Source organism: Neolamprologus brichardi, chromosome 23 (genome assembly GCF_056152115.1).
Source record: "Neolamprologus brichardi isolate AB-2024 chromosome 23, ASM5615211v1, whole genome shotgun sequence".
In the NCBI taxonomy this organism is placed as follows: Eukaryota; Metazoa; Chordata; class Actinopteri; order Cichliformes; family Cichlidae; genus Neolamprologus; species Neolamprologus brichardi.
Genome location: NC_142125.1, coordinates 20,058,138 through 20,080,743, shown reverse-complemented (window position 1 = coordinate 20,080,743; position 22,606 = coordinate 20,058,138). Strand labels below are relative to the sequence as shown.

Below are 22,606 nucleotides of genomic sequence, written 5' to 3'. Positions count from 1 at the left end.
ACTTGGCGGTATGAGCCCAGTGCAGCACCTGGGAGCGAACAGAGGAGGGAACAAAAAGCAATCCAGGCGGGCCGGTTCCAGGGTCCGGTTCCGTTCGTTGGGCCTCCTTTATAGCAGTCTCTATTTCCCAGGTCAGCGTTCCGATAACACAGGTGGGCGGGAGAATGGGAGAGTCACGGGCAACGTCCTCGGAGACCGTGAATTGACGAGAGAGGGCATCGGGTTTGGTGTTGCGAGATCCAGGCCTGTAAGTAATAGTGAACTGAAACCGAGTGAAGAACAGGGCCCACCTAGCTTGTCGAGCATTGAGCCGTTTTGCTGATCGAATATACTCCAGATTTTTATGATCTGTCCACACTACAAAAGGCTGGGCTGCGCCCTCCAGCCAGTGGCGCCATTCCTCCAAGGCAAGCTTGACGGCAAGCAGTTCCCGGTCCCCCACGTCATAATTCCGTTCTGCAGGGGTGAGACACCGTGAATAGTAAGCACACGGGTGGAGTTTACCTTCGTGCTGTTGGGAGAGCACGGCCCCCACCCCAGAATCCGAAGCGTCCACCTCCACGACGAATTGCTGAGTGAGTCCTGGCTGAACAAGGATGGGGGCAGAGGCGAAGCGGTCCTTAAGGAGGGCAAACGCTCGGCGAGCCGGCTCGTCCCAGTGGAAGGGAACCTTAGGTGAAGTAAGACGGGTTAGCGGGAGAGCGACCTTACTGAAATCACGGATGAAACGACGATAGAAATTCGCAAAGCCCAGGAAACACTGAAGCTGCCTGCGATTGGGAGGGGTTGGCCAGTTAAGGACTGCTCGGACCTTAGCGGGGTCAGCCTTGAGATTGCCACGGTCAATGACATAGCCCAGAAAAGAAACTGTGCTCACATGAAACTCACATTTTTCAGCCTTGACGAATAACCGGTTCTCTAGGAGGCGAAGCAGGACCTGTCTGACGTGGCGTTCATGTTCAGCAACGGAGCGAGAGAAAATGAGGATGTCGTCAAGGTAAACAAAAACTGAATGGTTTATGAAATCCCGGAGCACGTCGTTAACCAAAGCTTGAAAAACAGCAGGGGCGTTGGTCAGACCAAACGGCATAACTAGATACTCGAAATGACCCAAGTGAGTATTAAAAGCCGTCTTCCATTCATCTCCCTCTCTTATTCTCACCAGGTGGTATGCGTTCCGTAAATCCAGTTTGGTGAAGATCGTGACCCCTTGAAGCAGTTCAAAGGCCGAAGTCAACAGAGGCAACGGGTACTTATTCTTTACAGTAATGCTGTTGAGACCACGATAGTCAATACAAGGCCTCAGGCTCTTGTCCTTTTTCTCAACAAAGAAAAATCCCGCAGCTACGGGGGAGGAGGAAGGGCGGATTATTCCTGCAGTAAGAGACTCAGTAATATACTTCTCCATGGCTTCCCGTTCGGGTCGTGAGATGCTATACAGTCGACTCTTGGGAAGTGACGCACCCGGCAGTAGGTCTATTCCACAATCATATGGTCTGTGGGGGGGTAGGGAGGAAGCCCTGTCTTTCCTAAACACCTCCCCCAGATCATGATAGACAGATGGGACAGAGGAGAGGTCAGGGGGGTCGGATGCTGGAGAGGGAGTGGGTGAGGTAATAGCTGGGGTGGCGGCTTTCAAACAGGTCATATGGCACCCCTCCCCCCACCCAAGAACGCATCCCTTCTTCCAATCCAGTACGGGGTTATGTTGCTGCAACCAGGGAAACCCCAAAATCAACGGAGTGAGGGGCGCCTTAAAGACGAACAACTGTAAGGTTTCCGTGTGATTGCCAGAAAGTGTTAAAGCTAGTGGCTCTGTAATATGGGTGATATCAGGAAGGCGCTGGCCACTGAGGGCAGTGACTTGAAGCGTATGTGGCAGAGCTGTGAGGCTGAGGCCTAATTTACGGGCCAGAGTGGCATCAATGAAACTTTGCTCCGCCCCTGAATCAATCAATGCGCGGAGTGGATGAGGAACCGAGTGAACAGTAAGCTTGGCTGGAATCATTAAACGCGGAGGAGACCGTGTGCAGGAAACCTCGCCCACCCGTACTCTCCTCACTACCGGCGGGCACGATCTTTTGGCCGTGCTTGACATGTGGCGGCAATATGGCCCTTGTGGCTACAGTTAAAGCACTCACCGGCCATCCAGCGGCGATGTCGCTCCTCGGGAGATAACCTGAAGCGTCCTAATTGCATAGGCTGCTCGCCCTCGGTCTCGTCCTCCCTCTCCCGAAGGACTCCGCCTCCGACCGCACCTCTGCTGGAGGCCATCTCCATGTAACCTGGGGGCTTATGGGTGTTGTAGTTTCTCAATCCGCGGCGCGCTCGTAAGTGCTCATCCACCTTTATGCACAGTGATAAAACGTCATCAAGAGAAGCGGGTAACTCCTTCATAAGCAATTCCCCCTTTAAATCGTCACAAACATTGTTCAAAAGGGTACTTATCAACGCCGGCTCCTCCCACCCGGTCTCTTCCGCCAAAGTCCAGAATTCAACGGAGTAGTCTGCCATGCTTCGTCTGCCCTGCTTCAAATTCAGCAACCGGTGAGCAGCAGCGGCTGCCCCGGTGCCCCTCTCAAAAACACTCTTAAACTTAGAATGGAAATCATGGTAAGTGATTTCCGGATCAGATCTTAACACAGCCTGCGCCCAATTTAATGCTCGACCACGTAATAATTGAACGAAAAAGGCAATCTTGGACTCATCGCTCCCATACGTCCTCCGCTGCAGTCTAAACTGTAACCCGAGTTGGGTCAAAAATCCTGCACATTTGTCGAACTCACCCGAAAAGGGCTCCGGTGTGGGTAGCGGACGCTCCAGGGGCTCCGATGAAGCCGGAGTGGAGGGCTGAGGCGCCGGGGGTTCTGGAGCTTGTGGAAGAGAAGGCGGAGATGATGTGGGAGGGTTTTCCAGAGGCACATGTTGGGCCAGGGCTTGGGTGAGCGCAGCCAGCTGATGATTGATTTGTCGTAGCATTTGTTCGTGCCGCTCCAGTACCGCTTCCGGGGAAACGGCGATATGCTGGGCAGGGGTTGAGTCCGCTGAGTCCATCGTATGGCTGGATCGTTACTGTCAGGGTTCGCTGGAGGACTCACACGCAGGACTCAGAGGCACAGTATTTATTACAATTCACCAGGTGTATTTACAAACAGTGCAGAGGGGGTAGTGCTATATACAATGTAGTGACCGGGGAAAAGGCTCCGGGGTAATCCAGGGAGGGAAAGGACACTCGCTCTTCTTCTCTCTCCAGACACTCACACAACGGAATCCACTCGGGGAATGCAGGGTCGGGTCCAGGGGATGTGAGTCACACACAACGATCCAGCGATGAGCAGAAGCCACTCCCTGGCTTAAATGCTGGCTGTGCTGATGAGGCCCAGGTGTTTCCTCTTCAGAGGGGTGTGGGCCGAAGGCGTGAACCCACCATGAGTTCCGCCCTGGCGAGAGAGAGAGAGAGAGAGAGAAAGAGAGAGAGAGCTCCTAGTCAGCGGCCTGCTGATCCCCTGGCCGTGACAGATAATCTTCTCCCCGTATGAAAATGTTTGAAATAATGCGATTAATGATAAAAATGTAGCTCAGTAACAACAACACAGTCATGTTGAAACATCATCATGAAAGATACAAATAATTCTTGAATGTTCAGAAACACTGTAAATCACTATTGCTGATGGATTTTTGAATATCATGTCAGATTCAAGTTCATACAAAAGAAAAGAGCTGTTACTATGTGTGAACTAGTTATATCTTGGTAAATGGACTCATTCTTATATAGCGATTTTCTACTCTCCCGGAGTACTCAAAGCGTTCTATGCAACATGTCACATTCACCCAATCACTGACTGTAAACTGACTGCTGTCTAACTACATTCACACACATTCATACTCCAATGGATGCATTGAAGAGCAACTTGGGGTTAGTAACTTGCCCAAGGATACTTGGCATGCAGACTGGAGGATCGAACCCCCAACCTTCTAATTAGTAGATGACCAGCTGTACCTCCTGAGCTACAGCCACCCCCTTAAATTTAATCCTGTAACACATGAAGATGTACAGAATAAGTGTCATTTCCACGTGTGTGATCTGAGCAGCAGGTGAAGCTGCTGTTGTACAAGATATGAAGTGTAGATGTTGTTGTTCCACTCTGTGTGTTTCTATGTTGTTGATATTTAGTGTTTTACTCTCTAAAGTCAGACAGTAAATAAAATGACAGTTACAGTTCAGCACGCAGTGATTTCACACACAGGATTAGTGTTTGTGTTGTGAGTCAGTAACAGTCTAAAAACAATGTTCAGCTGCTCTGATGGAAGATGGCTTTAAAATGGACTTTCATTATATACAGGACACACATGGACAAGATGGAGTCCATCAGTAGTGTGTGGTTGTATTTATGCAGCTCAGATCAAATCATCACTAAATGTTTCCTTCTTATTGTTCCAGTGTTGTGCCTCTGAGGTCAAATCTTCATGAAGCAGTCAGGTTCTTTGTGAATCTGTTCTGTGCAGCAGCAGAGAGAGAACAGCAGACAGGAGAGAAGATACTGGAGCTGTTATCATCAGTGTGCACATATCAAACATTCCCTCTTCATGAGAGATACATGGACGCAGAGATCCAGTGTGCTGTTCTGCTGGATCTGTACTCTCATGTGAAGGACTATGAGACTAAAACAGGGTTGAGTGTCCTTCCATCATTACAGTCAGTTTTCCAGTCAGCTCCTGCAGTCTGGTTCATAAAGCTCTCAGAGAGAAAGACCTCCATCCTCCTGGAAGTGCTGAAACTCCAACCAGAGAAGAAAGAAGTGAAGCTGACAGGCTGCTCACATGAAGAGAGTGAAGTGAGGAGTTTCCTGCAGTGTCTGCCTTATATCTCACAGCTCAGGTAAATGAACTCACTCAGTGGAAAAAAATGTTTTAATTTCCAACAATTTACTGTAATGATACAATTTAATATTTTAATATTATATTTTTGTCACCAATATTTCTGTTTACACGTTTTGATTTCATCCACTTGGAGTCCATATTTCAGTTATATTTCTACTGTACCTAATATCAGAGGGAAACATTGTTTTCTGCACAGCACTGTTCTTATTTAATTATTGTCAGTAATTTGTTGCTTTGATATTATAGATGTATGTGTGATCAGTTCAAAACAACTGAATCCTTATGACATATTCTTCAAGCATACATAAAAAAGTAATCTTTTATTTTCAAAATATTGTTTTATTTAATTTTATAGTTGTAATCAGTAATATATTTTGAATGTTTAAAATCACTTGTGTTTCAGTGAGTTGTTACCAGCTAATCTAAGTTAATGAAAGTCACTGTGTGACTGAACAAATGAATCACAGAAGAGTGTGGAGTACACAGATGTTATTATTTGAACTATTTGACTGAAAGAGTCTGAAACGTGATAATCTTCTCCCCGTATGAAAATGTTTGAAATAATGCGATTAATGAGAAAAATGTAGCTCAGTAACAACAACACAGTCATGTTGAAACATCATCATGAAAGATACAAATAATTCTTGAATGTTCAGAAACACTGTAAATCACTATTGCTGATGGATTTTTGAATATCATGTCAGATTCAAGTTCATAAAAAAGAAAAGAGCTGTTACTATGTGTGAACTAGTTATATCTTGGTAAATGGACTCATTCTTATATAGCGCTTTTCTACTCTCCCGGAGTACTCAAAGCGTTCTATGCAACATGTCACATTCACCCAATCACTGACTGTAAACTGAGTGCTGTCTAACTACATTCACGCATATTCATGCTCCGATGAATGTATTGAAGAGCAACTTGGGGTTAGTAACTTGCCCAAGGATACTTGGCATGCAGACTGGAGGATCGAACCCCCAACCTTCTAATTAGTAGATGACCAGCTGTACCTCCTGAGCTACAGCCACCCCCTTAAATTTAATCCTGTAACACATGAAGATGTGCAGAATAATTATGATTTCCACGTGTGTGATCTGAGCAGCAGGTGAAGCTGCTGTTGTACACGATATGAAGTGTAGATGTTGTTGTTCCACTCTGTGTGTTTCTATGTTGTTGATATTTAGTGTTTTACTCTCTAAAGTCAGACAGTAAATAAAATGACAGTTACAGTTCAGCACGCAGTGATTTCACACACAGGATTAGTGTTTGTGTTGTGAGTCAGTAACAGTCTAAAAACAATGTTCAGCTGCTCTGATGGAAGATGGCTTTAAAATGGACTTTCATTATATACAGGACACACATGGACAAGATGGAGTCCATCAGTAGTGTGTGGTTGTATTTATGGAGCTCAGATCAAATCATCACTAAATGTTTCCTTCTTATTGTTCCAGTGTTGTGCCTCTGAGGTCAGATCTTCATGAACCAGTCTGGTTCTTTGTGAATCTGTTCTGTGCAGCAGCAGAGAGAGATAAGCAGACAGGAGAGAAGATACTGGAGCTGTTATCATCAGTGTGCAGATACAAAAACAGTCCTCTTAAAGAGAATTGGTGTGACTTCCTCATGGACCTTTACTCTTATGAGATTAAAACAGGGTTGAGTGTCCTTCCATCATTACAGTCAGTTTTCCAGTCAGCTCCTGCAGTCTGGTCCATAAACCTCTCAGAGAGAAAGACCTCCATCCTCCTGGAAGTGCTGAAACTCCAACCAGAGAAGAAACAAGTGGAGCTGACAGACTGCTCACATGAAGAGAGTGAAGTGAGGAGTTTCCTTCAGTGTCTGCCTTATATCTCACAGCTCAGGTAAATGAATTCTTCTTCATACAATTCACACTGCGTTAGAACAGATACCTATTTAAACAATAAAAAGTTATGACAGTTTTTCTTTTTCGTCATTTTCATCCATTCTTTTGCTTCAAATTTTCCCTGAAATGAGTCATGCTACACTTTCATACTACAAAAGTTTCTTGAATCACCACTCTTGGAAGCTTTTTTTTTTCAACTCTTTTCATTTGTAGCAAACATACAAATCACATGTGTGACATAACACTGTATAAAACTGTATTCAAAGAATTATTCAGTTATTTTTATTTATAGCAGACTTCCTTCCATATAAAGTAGAGAAGTGTTTTATGAAGTCATTCAGTGTTGAAGACAAACAAAACGTGTAATCACATTGTAATTTGGATTACTAAAACAAATCTCCACACATCTAAATATGCAAAATAGTGTGTTATTATAGAGAGTTTTGCAGACCTTATGAAGCTCTACTGCCTGGCGGATGTAAAGCAAGAATGGACCTAACAAGAGAGCAGTCAGGTGAAACAATAGAAAGGTTCATACAGCTCCTTCAAGGACGAACACCACCATTGAGTTTGGCAAAATGTTGGTTGTTCCCGATCAGCTGTGATTAAAATTTAGAGCACATAAAGCCAATAATATCCTAAAAGGAAAACGTAAGGGCAGATCACAGAGGTGGATGGTCGAAGCAACAGAACAGAAAAAAATATTTTGTCTTGAAAAAATAAATTGCACAGCAAAATAATTTACAGTATCCATTTTTATCTCATATCACTGACCAAGGCAGGTGTTAATCATTACCCAAACAGTTTATGCACAGGTGTACACTGCATATTAGAATATTTTTCTCATTGCCTGGTTAGAAATTAGGTTTGCAATAGCAAAGTAATTTTACAGGATCTTGTCACAGAGCAATCATTGTTAAAAAATTTCCTTCAGGAAAAGCGCATCAACTCAGGAAAGGTATATAAAACTTATATCAACTTCAGAAATTTTACCAGGGGCTATAAATGTATTTGAAGTCTAATAAATTCACCAAGTGTTGAATTCATGAGTTGACAGATTATTAAATTATAATTTATCATCAGTATTACAGTTGTGGTCAGAAGTTTACAGACACTCAACATGTGTATCAATGAACCTTCATGCTGTCCACTTTCAAATTGTTTTTGTCGGAGCTTTTTCTGCAGTTTAATATTTTAAATAGGTGGATGAATGCAGAAAGATGAAAGCAAATAAGTACAAAGACATAACAGACATCTGGAGACTCAACATGAAGACTCAGAGATTGTAATCAGTGCAGAAAAGCAACTTTTTATTTTACTAGTATTTCTCCGATGGGTGAGTTCACCATTGTAGACCACGGGATCTTTGCAGAGATGGGTGCTGTATCACATTACCTAATCATAGAGTATGATATAGTTGTGTGACTTGCCCATTTGGATTTTGTCAAGACTTAAAATTAGGGATGTGGCCTCTCTCACTGACAGGTAGCAGCTGGAATGGTTGTACAAGATGACTTTAATGATTAAAAAAGAAGAAAAAAAAAAGATTTTGGATCCACAAGTTTGGATTTTGAATGAATTAAAATCATACAGAGAGACTTAAATATATACATAAACCACCAATAAATTTTAGTTTAAATGTTTGACCTTGACCAAACACTTTTAGTTGACATCAACAAGCTTCCAACATAATGCTGGCTGATATTTGACCATTCTTGGCAGAATTTGGAAAGTTCATTTAAATGGGTTAGTTTTCTGACACAGACTCAGATTTTAAGTGTAGTCCACAAATTTGCAATAAGATTTAGGTCCAACACTGGGAAGGCCATTCCTGAAGTTGAATGTTAGCCTGCTTTATCCACTTTAAATCCAGTTCTGATGGTTTTTGGAATCATTATTCTGTTGGAGCAGAAAACTCAGTTTCATGTTACATGAAGTTCACGAATTTGGAAGTAGTCCTTTTTCATCTTTATAATAATTATTATTATTATTATTATTATTATTATTATTATTATTATTATTATTATTATTATTTTCATCTTTATTAGATTAGCGACTGCTGTTGTGATTTGGCGCTATATAAATAAAATTGAATTGAATATTATTATTATATTATTTATTATCAATCTCTTTTGTTCAATGTACCAGTACTATTGGCAGCAAAAGAGACCTAATTGTATTATGCTACCACCACTATGCTTGACAGTTAGTACAGTGTTCTCAGGTATTAAAGCTTCACCTTTACTCTTCCAAAAACAACTATTTCCATTGTGGCCAAGTAGCTCAGTCTTAGTCTCATCTGACAATAAAAACCTTTCTCCAGAAAATGTGGGCAGCAGCAACATTCAGTTGATCAGTCAAAATTGAAGGTGTCAATTTTGGAGCTGTGACTTGGGGGTTCCTGGATTGTTCCTGAACATCTTAGCCAATTTCCACCCATATGACAGTGACAGTTAATGCAATGATGTGAATAACAGGATTTTAACAAACAAATAGCATCAACTTTTTACATAACTTTGGTGCTTTGAAATTGAAATATATATAAATCATACTCAACATGTTGTTGCACTAACAAACTCTGTTTTAATAGATGAGCAACTAAAAACTGTTAAACAGAAAATTTTGTATTTAGCTTTTTGAGTTTACCATGATGTGTGAATACATCAAATAACAGGGTGTTTAGTACTTTTTGTCTCCACCTGCAGATGGAGTGTCGTCATATTATTATTATTTTTTTACATTTTGAAAACTATAAGTGCTTTTTGGAATAATTCATCTGCTCAAAGTTTAAAAACAATACTATAAGTAAAGGTTGATTCTGAATCAGAATGAACCTTTTGGGATCTCCTTACCTGGATGATTGAGCATGCATCGAGACAACACAAGGAGGATGTTGTATGGTTACACATGTGTCATCTAAACGGCAAAGTGAAGCTGCTGTTGTTCAAGATATAAAGTGTACATGTTGTTGGTTTCGAATTAGGTTTAATTATATGCAGAACACACATGGACCATCAATGTGTGGTTGGCAGCTGTAATCAAATCATCACTAAATGTTTTCTTCTTTTTGTTCCAGTTTCTTCACTCTGTGGGCAGATGAAGCAGCCAAATTCTTTGGGAATCTGTTTTGTGCCGCAACAGAAAGAGAACAGCAGACAGGAGAGAAGATACTGGAGTTGTTATCATCAGTGTGCACATATCAAACATTCCCTTTTATTAACAGAGACATAGATGCTCAATATAAATGCAATTTCCTGCTGGATCTGTGCTCCCATGTGAAGGACCATGAGTCTAAAACAGGCTTGAGTGTCCTTCCATCATTACAGTCAGTTTTCCAGTCAGCTCCTGCAGTCTGGTTCATAAACCTCTCAGAGAGAAAGACCTCCATCCTCCTGGAAATTCTTAAAGTCCAATCAGGGAAAAAACAGTTGAAGCTGAGAGGCTGCTCACATGAAGAGAGTGAAGTGAGGGATTTTCTTCAGTGTCTGCCTTATATCTCACAGCTCAGGTAAATAGAAACAATACAGTACTTAGTCAGTAGTGTCTTGGAAATAATCAACTTTTGATTAACAGTGTAAAAATGTAGACAAATAACATGTATTGGTCAAGTAATTATTTCAACTTATCTATTGCTATGTGAAAACAGCCTGGAATGTTTCATAGAACTTATTTTTACTCAAATCTGAAAAAAATGTTTTCACCTGGACCTCAAATCAGCTGATTTGTATTTCTTTTTTAAAGTTCACAGAAATTAGTTAATAGTTTATTATAAAAAAAAGGGGGGGAGTAGGTGTTTGCATGAATATTTAGCTAGTAAAACATGGGTGATTTGGCTAGTGTTGCAGCAGGTGAGTAATGGATGAATGAACCACTGGCACATCAACAGGGAAAAGTACAGGAACAAAGCTCTGCCTCTGAAAACACACAGACAGATACACAAAGGAGGAGACATTGGGGCAAATGGGAAATTCACATTTCTACTAAAGCCATCCAGAATTTTGATTAAACGTTAATATGAAACATGGACAAGTCAAAGTTAGTTACAAACTACACCTTTGTACATGCTGTATACATGTTTAGCCCTCACCCGTTCACTGAATGATCATGGCTGTATTTCCCTGAGTAAGCAGAACTTTAAATGTAACATTTAGTAAGTGAGGAACTGTACATTTTCATGTGAATATCTACTGTTCTTCTTAAGTCACAAGGATCAAAATGCTGGAAAAAATAACATGGATCCATGCATGTTTACTTTGATGGCCTATAACAAAAATACTAATGAAGAGGAAGTTGGGCATTTCTTAATTAAATTTACTAAAGTGCAAAAAATTCCCCTGATTAATAGAGACCCTGATTTTTCATGGAATGACAACAAAACGAATAGCTAGTTTTATCAGCTTGTTCATGGATGAATGAAACACAAAATGGGGTTTGTGGTAATGTGAGTAGGTCTGCCTGTATTTTCTCATTTCATCTCCACTGTGTTTCAGCTGTGATCCAGACTTCTTCCAGAGTGTGTGTACATCCATGTCTGTAAGATCCAGAGAGGAGGCCCAGCAGCTGGAGTCTCTGCTGCAGCTCCTGGGGTTCCAGCTGCTGTTAACAGGAGAGTTACACAGGAAAAGCTGCTGGTCTGTGGGGAGAGTTCTCAAACTGTGTGGCTCTAAAGTGGATCTCATCCTCACACCCAGCAAGATGTCTGCCAGAGGAGCTGCTCTCCTCTTTAGACACACAACACAACTACACAGTCTGAGGCAGGAAGTGAAATCATGACTCTCTTGTTCTTCTAACACCATTTATCTGCTGTCCACTTCGAATCTTTGGTTCTTGGTATTCATCATTTCTGCTCTTTTGTCTCTTTGATCTTCAGGCTTTCCATCGACATGTCCTTGCTCCTGTTTCAGTGGGTAAGAAGAGGCAGAGTGGTCTGTCCACTGGCTGTTGAAGAGCTTTCTCTTGTGCCTAAGAAAGCTCGACCATCACAGAGAGTATTGTTGAGGGCTGTCAGTAGTTTGGCTTCCCTACTGAGATACTGGACAGTCGGACGATTAGACCTGACTGAGAGCTGCATCCCTGCTCAGGGTCTGATTACACTGCTGCTCCATGATGGTCCTCTAACAGTCAAGTAAATGTCTTTCCTGAACATCACAGGCCAAATAAAATGTACATTTTTTGCTTTAAAGCATATTTTATATTTATGATCTCTGCAGACTGAGTGAAGAGAGCTTCCAGCAGCTTCTGTGTCTCCTCCATGAAATCCAGGACAAGGACTTGACGTTGTCCTTCTTCAGTAAGGTTGGTGGAGACCTGACCTCCTGCTGTCTGAACTGGGAGCTTCTTCACTATCTGCTGCAGCAGTCGTCAGCTCAGACCATCACTGTGAACCTGAGGAAGAACCTCTTCTTACAGGAGGAAACCACACGTCTGCTTCCCTTTCTGGACAGGATTGTGTTTAAAAGGTGCTGAATGTAGTTTGATCTTTTACTAAACACAGTTTCTGCTGTTTAATCAGGACGATTTGAAATGCTGTCTCATCTTTAATCAGCAGTTTATGGATCCTTTAAACAAAGTGTCCTTAGAAATAAACTGTTTGTTTTCAGGCCCAGTCCCAGCTTTGTGATGAGCTCCATCAGAGAGCTCTACAGAGCTCATGACAGTCACGCTGTACCCAGTTTACTGAGGTCACTTGGTCATGTGATCAACCTGAGCAGCAGAGAGCTGGACTCAGTGGACTGTGCTGCTCTGATCTTCATCCTCAAACACGGAGACGGAGTCAAACTGAACCTCCTGTGGACCTCCATACCAGCAGAGGGAGTAGAGTCCATCCTCTTCATGCTGGACAAAGTTTCTCATCTCAGGTCAGATATTAGAGCTTGTTTCTCTGTGCTGTCCAACACAGAGTCATCAGCTGGTTCATTTCTGCATGTGTTTTCCTTGCAGTGTTGACAGGAATCAGCTACTGAGGTTCATCCACTGCTGTGCTGCCTGTGACGTCCAGCAGGAGGCAGCGTCAGGCCTGCTGAGGACTCTGCAGCACAGCTTGGATCTGTCCTGCTCCTCCTGTGTGGAGCTACCAGAGGAGGATCAGCCTGAGCCTCTGAGTCTGACTGCTGATGACTGCAGGGCCGTCTCCACCATCCTGACACACAGCAGCCGGGACACACAGCTTGACCTGCGAGACTGTGAGGTGGAGGACAGCGTGCTGGACCTCCTCTTTCCTGTCCTCCACAGGGTCCGCCTCAGGTGGGAAAGACCACAGAAGAGTCTAAACCAGAGAGAAGCTCGTTCACACTGGTGTTGATGCATCCTGACAGTTTCTCTTTGTTCTGTTTGTCCTGTTTAGAGTCAGTAAAACTGTCCTCCTCCAGCTGCTGTCTCTGGTTCCTGTGAACAGTGAGAGGGACACAGTGAGGCGGGCGGTGTCCCTGTGTGGAGCCCTGGGTGGAGAGCTGGATCTCAGTCACAGCACGCTGGATCAGAGGGCCTGTGGGGCTTTGGTCCAGATGCTGGACTCGTGTGAAGGGCTGACAGAGCTGGACCTCAGTCACTGTCAGCTCACTGACCAGCTGCTGCTCCCTCTCATCACACATCTGCACAAAGTCCAAGTCCTGGAGTGAGTGTCACACACTGATCCTTCTCTGGGAGGCACCAATAACCATCAGCCTGTTCACACACACTACAAAAATATGATGTGCAGCGATCACTTAGAGCCACTTGTGTTTGTGTTACAGTCTGAGTCACAATCAGATCACTGATGCTTCGACTGATGTGTTACTGCAGCTGCTCTCCATCAACCCCTCCATCGACTGTGTGCGGTGAGCCAACATGAATCAGTCTCCATCAGTGAAGGAGTTTCTCCTCAGACTCTCAGAGGAATCATTCACAGTCTGAGCTCACATGGATTCGTGTTGTTCTGAGTGAATGAGTGACGTCTGCTCTCTCTGCTTTGGTCTCTTTCTAGACTCTACAGCAACAACATCGTGCACAGAGCAGCCTTCAAGGAACACAAACAGTTTGAGATATGAAGGAATCATCGTCAAGTAGTTGTTGGTTTTTTCTCTTCTCATCATCATTAAATGAAAACATTGGAGGAAGTATGAACACTGGTGCTGTGTTCATGGAGTCAGCAATGTACAACACAGTAACATTAGCTTGCTATGTTAATTTTTTTTTCTTTTTTCTATGATCATTAAGAAGACAGTTTATATGGAGGCATGTATCTCATCCTGATGTATCTTTTGTTTCTCAGCTGCTACAGATTTTTCTTTGATGGAGCTCAATTGTCTAATCGAGCTCCATTATAGTAAGTAAGTAAAGTAAAGTTACTAAGTGCTTTTCACAGACAAGCGGTCACAAAGCACTGTTGACAAAAGGCTAAAATAAACAAGAACGTTAGGTGCCAAAATAGATGATACAAAACATAATAATAAAATACAGTAAAGTTAACAGGTACTTTTAAAATAAAATAAATCAGTCAATTAAAAAAATCTCAGCAGAAAGCCTGATTAAACAGAAAAGTTTTTAACTGCGTTTTAAAACAATCCAGAGAGTCAACAAAATGTAGTTGTGGTGATAGACTGTTCCACAGCCTTGGTGCCACAGACTGAAGGCTCTGTCCCTTTTCGTGTTTGTGGAGCAACCAACAAATTCTGAGTCTTTGAATGGAGACAACGAGCAGCAGTGTATTTAGTAAGAAGTAGACATAACCTGGGGCCAGGCCATTTAGTGCTCTGTATGTTTAAACAAGAATTTTGAAACAAATTCTAAAATCTATTGGGAGCCAATGTAAAGAGTACAAAATAGGAGTAATGGGAGCATGCTTACTAGAATGTGTTAGTAGTCTGGCCGCAGAACTTTGTGTAGCTTGGGAGTCGAGAAAGAGATGGTTTGTTCAAGCTGGTAAACAGGACATAACAATAATATAAACACGATGTCACAAATACATGAACAATTTTTTCCAGTTCAGCTGTGGAGACCTTATGTTGCAATTTAGAAATGTTCCTTAAATAAAAGAAAAATTAATGATTTTACATTCGAGGCAAGGCCCAGAGGAGAATCAAATATTTCTCCAAGATTCTGAATGTTAGATTGAAAGAAGGCCTTAATTACCAGTAGAGCTGTTTCTTCAACAGAGGAGTTACCTCAGCAAAATCGGATGGAACACAAACTTGACTCAGTGACACGTTGATGATAGATAGCAGTGTGGGACCAACACTGGTAAGAGTCTCAGATGGGACAGAGGGAGGTAGTATATCTAGGCAACATTTACTTGGGGTTCTGTTTATATTTTGCGTATTGGTTATATTTACTTCTTTGTGTTTCAGTTAAGTACAGCCTCACCTGTGTCCATTTGTATCATGTTGTCAAGTTTTTATCTTTGGCATGTGATCCTTCATGTAGTTACTTCCTGTTTTATTTTGATATTGATTTGTCTCTGGTATAATGTATTTATATTTGCTTATGTGTCTCAGTATCCTGATTGGTTTCAGCTGTGCTTTGTTCCCCAGCTGTTTTACGCTCCTTTAATTTGCCTATTTTTATATTTACCTGTTAAACCTGAGAGTCCTGCAGGCAGCTACCTGGGACCTGTTTTCAGCTGAACCTTGACAGATGACCATCCTGATGTTTACACATCTGAAACTTCTGTAATAATGGTGATTCCGTTATTTTATTTTTTGTTAGACTATTGAGACAAAAAAAAAGAGGCCAACTTGGTTTTTTTTCTTTGTTTTTTTAATCAATGCAGTGTGTCGGCCATATTTATTCATTGTACTTTTGTGATAACTGTACTTATTCTACTCTGCATTTTTCAGTCAGGACAGAGTAGAGAGATTCTATAATTACTTCTCAGAGGAACGATGCAATAAGTGAGCAATCAGGAGAAAACTATGTTTGGTACTTTGACATAACTGGAACAAATGGCCATAAACATGTTAACATATATCAGTTTTCATATTTTATATTACATGACATGGGTGAAAGTGTTTATTTTTTCTGTGACAGTTTTCCTCATTAATGGAACATGTTAACAAAACCTTCTACCATATTAGTTTACAGCTGCAAATGGACTCAGGGAATAAATTATAAAAGGCCAAATGTCTGTAACTGATGATTCCATCTCAGTGATTTATAGTTGTAGTAAATCATGTTCATGTTGCAGGATCACAGTCCACTTCAGGTGCTGATGAAAGTTTCTGCAGATAAATTAAGATTTAAGACCAGGTTGACTTTAAGAATTAAGATCGGAGCATTAAGATTAAAAATTGTTTGGCCTCACATACTAAAGAGCACCAACAGGAGAGACCCTAATTTACCTCACCAGTATCCAGATGAACAAGTAATAAAGCAAATTCAGCTCCCTTGTACAGTTATGTTTTTTCACTCTATTACTTCAGCCTGATTTAAGTGTGACTGATCTTCCTCCTATACATCAAAATATGTTTTTTGTTCTATATTTTATAGATTTCATAGAATATTTGTTTACAATGATTTATTTGTGTCACACTGATGGCATGTATCCAACACAGCATGTTTCATGGAAGAATTAAAAGCTCAAACATTTTGGAAAATTATTCAAAGTACTGAAGAGAAACAAACCTGATTTCATAGCAGAAATGCAAATTGGATTGCATCATGTGAGAACAAACTGTAACGGTCTTTTGCATTTGATGTTTGTTGCATTTGATGTTTGTTGCATTTGATATTTGTTAAGCTGTATGTCTGGATTTTGTTCCTTTGCGCCCTCTGGTGGTGAACTATGTAGGGTACAGCTTTGCTGTTTGGGTCTCCACCCAGCCACTTGTCTTTTGCTAGCGCACACGGTGTCTGCATGCGGCAGCTCACAGTTAGCTCCACACATGGAGAAAATATCGTTTAAAGAGTGGAAATAATTGACAAGGAAGATGGAAGATAAGGCAATAAGGCCATAAAGGACTATTTAGCACCTCCTGGATGTCAGCTCACGAGGTTTGTGTATTTTAAATGTTTTAATTTCTGTAATTAAGGATTTTTGATTGATTGACACTACGTACAAGAGCGCATTTTGATGTGATGTTTTTGGTTTATTGTTTTGTCCGTGAGCAGTTCTCACGGGTTGCCAAGACCAGAATAAACCCTGTTCTATACTACATCGTGCGTACGTCAATCCTTGAGGGTGCTACACAAACAAACAACTCAAAAAAGAAAGAAAGAAAATTCAAAAGACAAGTCATTTCAATGAGCACCGCAAAACACATGTACTTTTGTGAGTTGATTTCAGCCCCTAAACAGTGACCAGAGGAAAGAATTGGCAGAATAATGTGCACACATTTTAGAGAGGTTTTCCTGTAGAGATAATGTGAGTTTGAGGATTGATGGCACTGCAGACCAAATCTACCTTTGAGTACTCTGTACAAACACTAACACCAGACACAGACAGTAAAGCGTGCAGCTAGAAACAAAGCTATGACTACATGGCTATCAGAGGCTTCTCACATCTCACATTCTCTCTCTCTCACACACACACAGGCAGAAAGTGCAGAAATAATATATATTAATAAAATCAATAGCATTATTCCAGCTTTTAATCAGGACCATGGGCAGCAGTGGTCAGGGGAATGGACACATTTAAGCTAATGCTGTCCACTCAAACCAAGTAACACAAAGATGCTGTAACATTTATAAGTTGCGAACAAAAGAGAGAAACCCAGTAACCATAGGCCCTCACAGATTGGATGTACCAAACAGACACTCTCATTCAATAAAGGGTTGAATGAGAAACAACAGTTCCTAATGAATCAGCTTCTAGATATACATTTCCATATATAGTGCATGCACATACAATGAGTGCATATTTTCAAGATTCAAATGTGTCAATATGTTAATATGAAAACATTTTAACTGCTGGGCTGCCAGCAAAATAACCCTTTAATATGTTGCCTGTATATGTTGATAAAGCGTTGTCCTTCCTGACATCTCCTTTGTTAGATTTTGATTAAATTTTTTTTTTGTTAGATTTTCAAATAAAACAAACTAAAAATGTAAAAAACTAAATTTGGCTTTTATTGTGCTGCAGCTACAGTTCTGATGACTTAAAGCATGATGTGATTTTCTATTGGAGAGTGTCATAGTTTGCAGTGAACGCTTAAATATCCATTAAGACTGCAGATCAGAAGAATGAGGGTTGCCCTCATTCTTCTGATCTGCAGTCAGCTGTCTGGTTGGAGAAACTAAAGTCATACTTATGCGTATCTCAGCCTTTGGGATTATCATTAAATCAATTCTTACTCTGGATCAGCTGGGATGAGTGATGGATGGAGGGAATTTTATTGCAGTAACATCAAAGAGATAATGTAAGTTTGAGGATTGATGGCACTGCAGACCAAATCCACCAAATCTACCTTTGAGTACACTGTAAAATCTAATTAGTTCCCAGAACTTAAAGAAAAACACTATGCAAACTCAGTGCCTCAAAATTTTTTAGTAAAGCTTACTTAAGATGACTATGTTAGGACAACTTATTCAATTCAATTTTTCAATTCAATTCAATTTTATTTATATAGCGCCAAATCACAACAAAAGTCGCCTCAAGGCGCTTCATAGATACAGAGAAAAACCCAACAATCATATGACCCCCTATGAGCAAGCACTTTGGCAACAGTGGGAAGGAAAAACTCCCTTTTAACAGGAAGAAACCTCTGGCAGAACCAGGCTCAGGGAGGGGCGGCCATCTGCTGCGACCGGTTGGGGTGAGAGAAGGAAGACAGGATAAAAGACTTGCTGTGGAAGAGAGACAGAGGTTAATAACAGATATGATTCAATGCAGAGAGGTCTGTTAATACATAGTGAGCGAGAAAGGTGACTGGAAAGGAAAAACTCAATGCATCATGGGAATCCCCCGGCAGCCTACATCTATTGCAGCATAACTAAGGGAGGATTCAGGGTCACCTGGTCCAGCCCTAACTATATGCTTTAGCAAAAAGGAAAGTTTTAAGCCTAATCTTAAAAGTAGAGATAGTGTCTGTCTCCCGAATCCAAACTGGAAGCTGGTTCCACAGAAGAGGGGCCTGAAAACTGAAGGCTCTCCCTCCCATTCTACTTTTAAATACTCTAGGAACAACAAGTAGGCCTGCAGAGCGAGAGCGAAGTGCTCTAATAGGGTGATATGGTACTACAAGGTCATTAAGATAAGATGGGGCCTGATTATTTAAAACCTTGTATGTGAGGAGCAGGATTTTGAATTCAATTCTGGATTTAACAGGAAGCCAATGAAGGGAAGCCAAAACAGGAGAAATATGCTCTCTTTCTAGTCCCTGTCAGTACTCTTGCTGCAGCATTTTGGATTAGCTGAAGGCTTTTCAGTGAGTTTTTTGGACATCCTGATAATAATGAATTGCAGTAGTCCAGTCTGGAAGTAATAAATGCATGAACTAGTTTTTCAGCGTCACTCTGAGACAGGATATTTCTAATTTTAGAGATGTTGCGCAAATGGAAGAACGCAGTCTTACATATTTGTTTAATATGTGCGTTGAAGGACATATCCTGGTCAAAAATGACTCCAAGGTTCCTCACAGTGTTACTGGAGGCCAAGGTAACGCCATCCAGAGTAAGAATCTGGTTAGATACCATATTTCTAAGCTTTTCAGCGCCGAGTACAATGACCTCAGTTTTATCTGAATTAAGAAGCAGAAAGTTAGCGGCCATCCAGGTCTTTATGTCTTTAAGACATTCCTGCAGTTTAACTAATTGGTGTGTGTTATCTGGCTTCATGGACAGATAGAGCTGGGTGTCATCTGCATAGCAGTGAAAATGTATGCTATGTCTTCTAATGATGCTGCCTAAGGGAAGCATGTATAATGAAACAGAATTGGTCCTAGCACTGAACCCTGTGGAACTCCATAATTAACCTCAGTGTGTGAAGAGGACTCTCCATTTACATGCACAAATTGGAGTCTATTAGATAGATATGATACAAACCACTGCAGTGCAGTACCTGTAATACCTACAGCATGTTCTAATCGCTCTAATAGGATATTATGGTCAACAGTATCGAATGCTGCACTAAGGTCTAGCAGGACAAGCACAGAGATAAGTCCACTGTCAGAGGCCATAAGAAGATCATTTGTAACCTTCACTAAAGCTGTTTCTGTGCTGTGATGAACTCTGAAACCTGACTGAAACTCTTCAAATAAACCATTCCTCTGCAGATGATCTGTTAGCTGTTTGACAACTACTCTTTCAAGGATTTTTGATATGAAAGGAAGGTTGGAGATTGGCCTATAATTAGCTAAGACTGCTGGGTCTAGAGATGGTTTTTTGAGTAAAGGTTTAACTGCAGCCACCTTGAAGGCCTGTGGTACATAGCCGATTATTAGAGATAGGTTGATCATATTTAAGATCGAAGAATTAATTGATGGCAGGACTTCTTTGAGCAGTTTTGTAGGAATGGGATCTAAAAGACACGTTGATGGTTTGGAGGAAGTAATTATTGAAGTTAACTCAGAAAGATCAATTGGAGAAAAAGAGTCTAACTTAACATCAATGGTACTAAGAGTAGCTGTAGATAATATTACATCTGTGGGATGATTATTGGTAATTTTTTCTCTAATGATAAAAATTTTATTTGTGAAGAAGTTCATGAAGTCATTACTAGTTAACGTTAAAGGGATGGTTGGCTCAAATGAGCTCTGACTTTTTGTCAGCCTGGCTACAGTGCTGAAGAGAAACCTGGGGTTGTTCTTATTTTCTTCAATCAGTGACGAGTAGTAAGCTGTTCTGGCTTTGCGGAGGGCTTTCTTATAAAGCAACAAAATATTTCTCCAGGCTAAATGATGATCCTCTAAATTTGTGACACGCCATTTCCTCTCCAGATTACGAGTCATCTGCTTTAGGGTACGTGTTTGAGAATTATACCACGGAGTCAGGTACTTCTGATTAGAGACCTTAGTTTTCACTGGAGCTACAGTATCCAGAGTCGTACGTAGTGAGGAGGTGAAATTATTAACAAGATAATCGACCTCTGTTGGGGTAGCGTTCAGATAGCTGCTCTGCTCTGTGTTGGTACAGGGCATTGACGATGATAACAGTGGCTGGATTATAGTCTTAAACTTAGTTACAGCGCTTTCAGAAAGACATCTACTTTGATAAAGTCTACTCTCCACTGCTGCGTAATCAATTATTGTAAATGTAAATGTTATCAGGAAATGATCAGACAGGAGAGGGTTTTCAGGAAACACTGTTAAATGTTCAGTTTCTATGCCATATGTTAAAACAAGATCTAGAGTGTGATTAAAGTGGTGGGTGGGTTCTTTTACATTTTGAGAGAAACCAATTGAGTCTAATAACAGATTAAATGCCATGTTGAGGCTGTCATTTTTAGCATCTACATGGATGTTAAAATCACCCACAATAATTATTTTATCTGAGCTCAGAACTAAATTAGATATAAAGTCTGAGAAATCAGACAGAAACTCTGTGTAAGGCCCAGGTGGACGATAGATGATAACAAGTAAGACTGGTTTCTGAGTTTCACAGCTGGGGTGGACAATGTTAAGCATCAGGCTTTCAAATGAATTAAAAGTCTGTCTTGGTCTTTCATTAATTAATAGACTGGTGTGAAAAATTGCTGCTACACCGCCCCCTCGACCTGTGCTTCGAGATTTCTGGTAGTTAGAATGACTCGGGGGTGTTGATTAATTTAAACTAACACAATCATCCTGCTGCAACCAGGTTTCTGTAAGGCAGAGTAAATCAATTTGTTGATCAATTATTAAGTCATGTACTAACAGAGACTTGGAGGAGAGAGACCTAATATTCAATAATCCACATTTCACTGTTTTACTCTTTGGTTCAGATGTGGATACTGTATTGTTCTTTCTTTGTAATTGTTTATGTTTAAGTTGTTTGTTGCTGGTTTTTAGTTTGTTTTTTGTCTTTTTGGAAGCTGACACAGTCTCTATGGAGATGGGTTTTTGGGGGGGTAGCAGGAGGAGAGAAGCTGCAGAGAGGCGTGTAAGACTGCAACTCTGCTTCCTGGTCCCAACTCTGGATAGTCATATTTTGAGGGGTTTAATAAATTTGTCCATATTTCTAGAAATGAGAGCTGCTCCATCCAAAGTGGGATGGATGCCGTCTCTCCTAACAAGACCAGGTTTCCTCCAGAAGGTTTGCCAATTATCTATGAAGCCCACATCGTTTCTGGGACACCACTCAGACAGCCAGCAATTTAAGGAGAACATGCGGCTAAACATGTCACTCCTGGTCTGATTGGGGAGGGGACCAGAGAAAACTACAGAGTCCGACATTGTTTTGGCAAAGTTGCACACCGATTCAATATTGATTTTAGTGACCTCCGATTGGCATAACCGGGTGTCATTACTGCCGACATGAATTATGATTTTACTGAATTTACGTTTACCCTTAGCCAGCAGTTTTAAATTTCCTTCAATGTCGCCTGCTCTGGCCCCTGGAAGACAATTGACTATGGTTGCCGGTGTCTCTAGCTTCACATGTCTGAGAACAGAATCACCAATTACCAGAGTTTGACCCCCAGCGGGTGTGTCGCCGAGTGGGGAAAAACGGTTAGACACATGAACGGGTTGGTGGTGTACCTGGGGCTTCTGTTTAGGACTATGCTTCCTCCTCACCGTCACCCAGCCGCCCTCTTTCCCCAGCTGCTTGGGATCTGCCGGGGAACAGCTAGCGGGGCCTACGCTATCTTCGGCTGCACCAGCTACAGGGGCCTGGCTAGCTAAGGGTGAATGAAGGGTGCGAAGCCGAGTCTCCAATTCAGTAATCCTGGCCTCCAGAGCTGCAAATATGCTACATTTGTTATAGATATCATTACTGCTAAAGGAGGCCGAGGAGTAACTAAACATCTGACACAAT

The 22,606-nt window shown here is 41.4% G+C and overlaps 1 protein-coding gene across 1 annotated transcript in view; it reads left to right on the top strand.

The window, feature by feature from the left end:
• The window catches only part of LOC118454868 (uncharacterized), a 67,671-nt gene extending 51,575 nt beyond the window's left edge, over window positions 1-16,096 (top strand). The window contains exons 18-28 of the mRNA XM_087836085.1: window positions 4,442-4,879; window positions 6,333-6,740; window positions 9,819-10,250; window positions 11,233-11,496; window positions 11,613-11,867; window positions 11,953-12,201; window positions 12,343-12,600; window positions 12,683-12,985; window positions 13,086-13,355; window positions 13,474-13,557; window positions 13,704-16,096. Coding sequence (XP_087692211.1) covers window positions 4,442-4,879; window positions 6,333-6,740; window positions 9,819-10,250; window positions 11,233-11,496; window positions 11,613-11,867; window positions 11,953-12,201; window positions 12,343-12,600; window positions 12,683-12,985; window positions 13,086-13,355; window positions 13,474-13,557; window positions 13,704-13,767 — 3,025 coding nt within the window. The 3' untranslated portion in view covers window positions 13,768-16,096. The remainder of the gene's footprint in view (window positions 1-4,441; window positions 4,880-6,332; window positions 6,741-9,818; window positions 10,251-11,232; window positions 11,497-11,612; window positions 11,868-11,952; window positions 12,202-12,342; window positions 12,601-12,682; window positions 12,986-13,085; window positions 13,356-13,473; window positions 13,558-13,703) is intronic.
• Window positions 16,097-22,606: the final 6,510 nt, after the last annotated feature.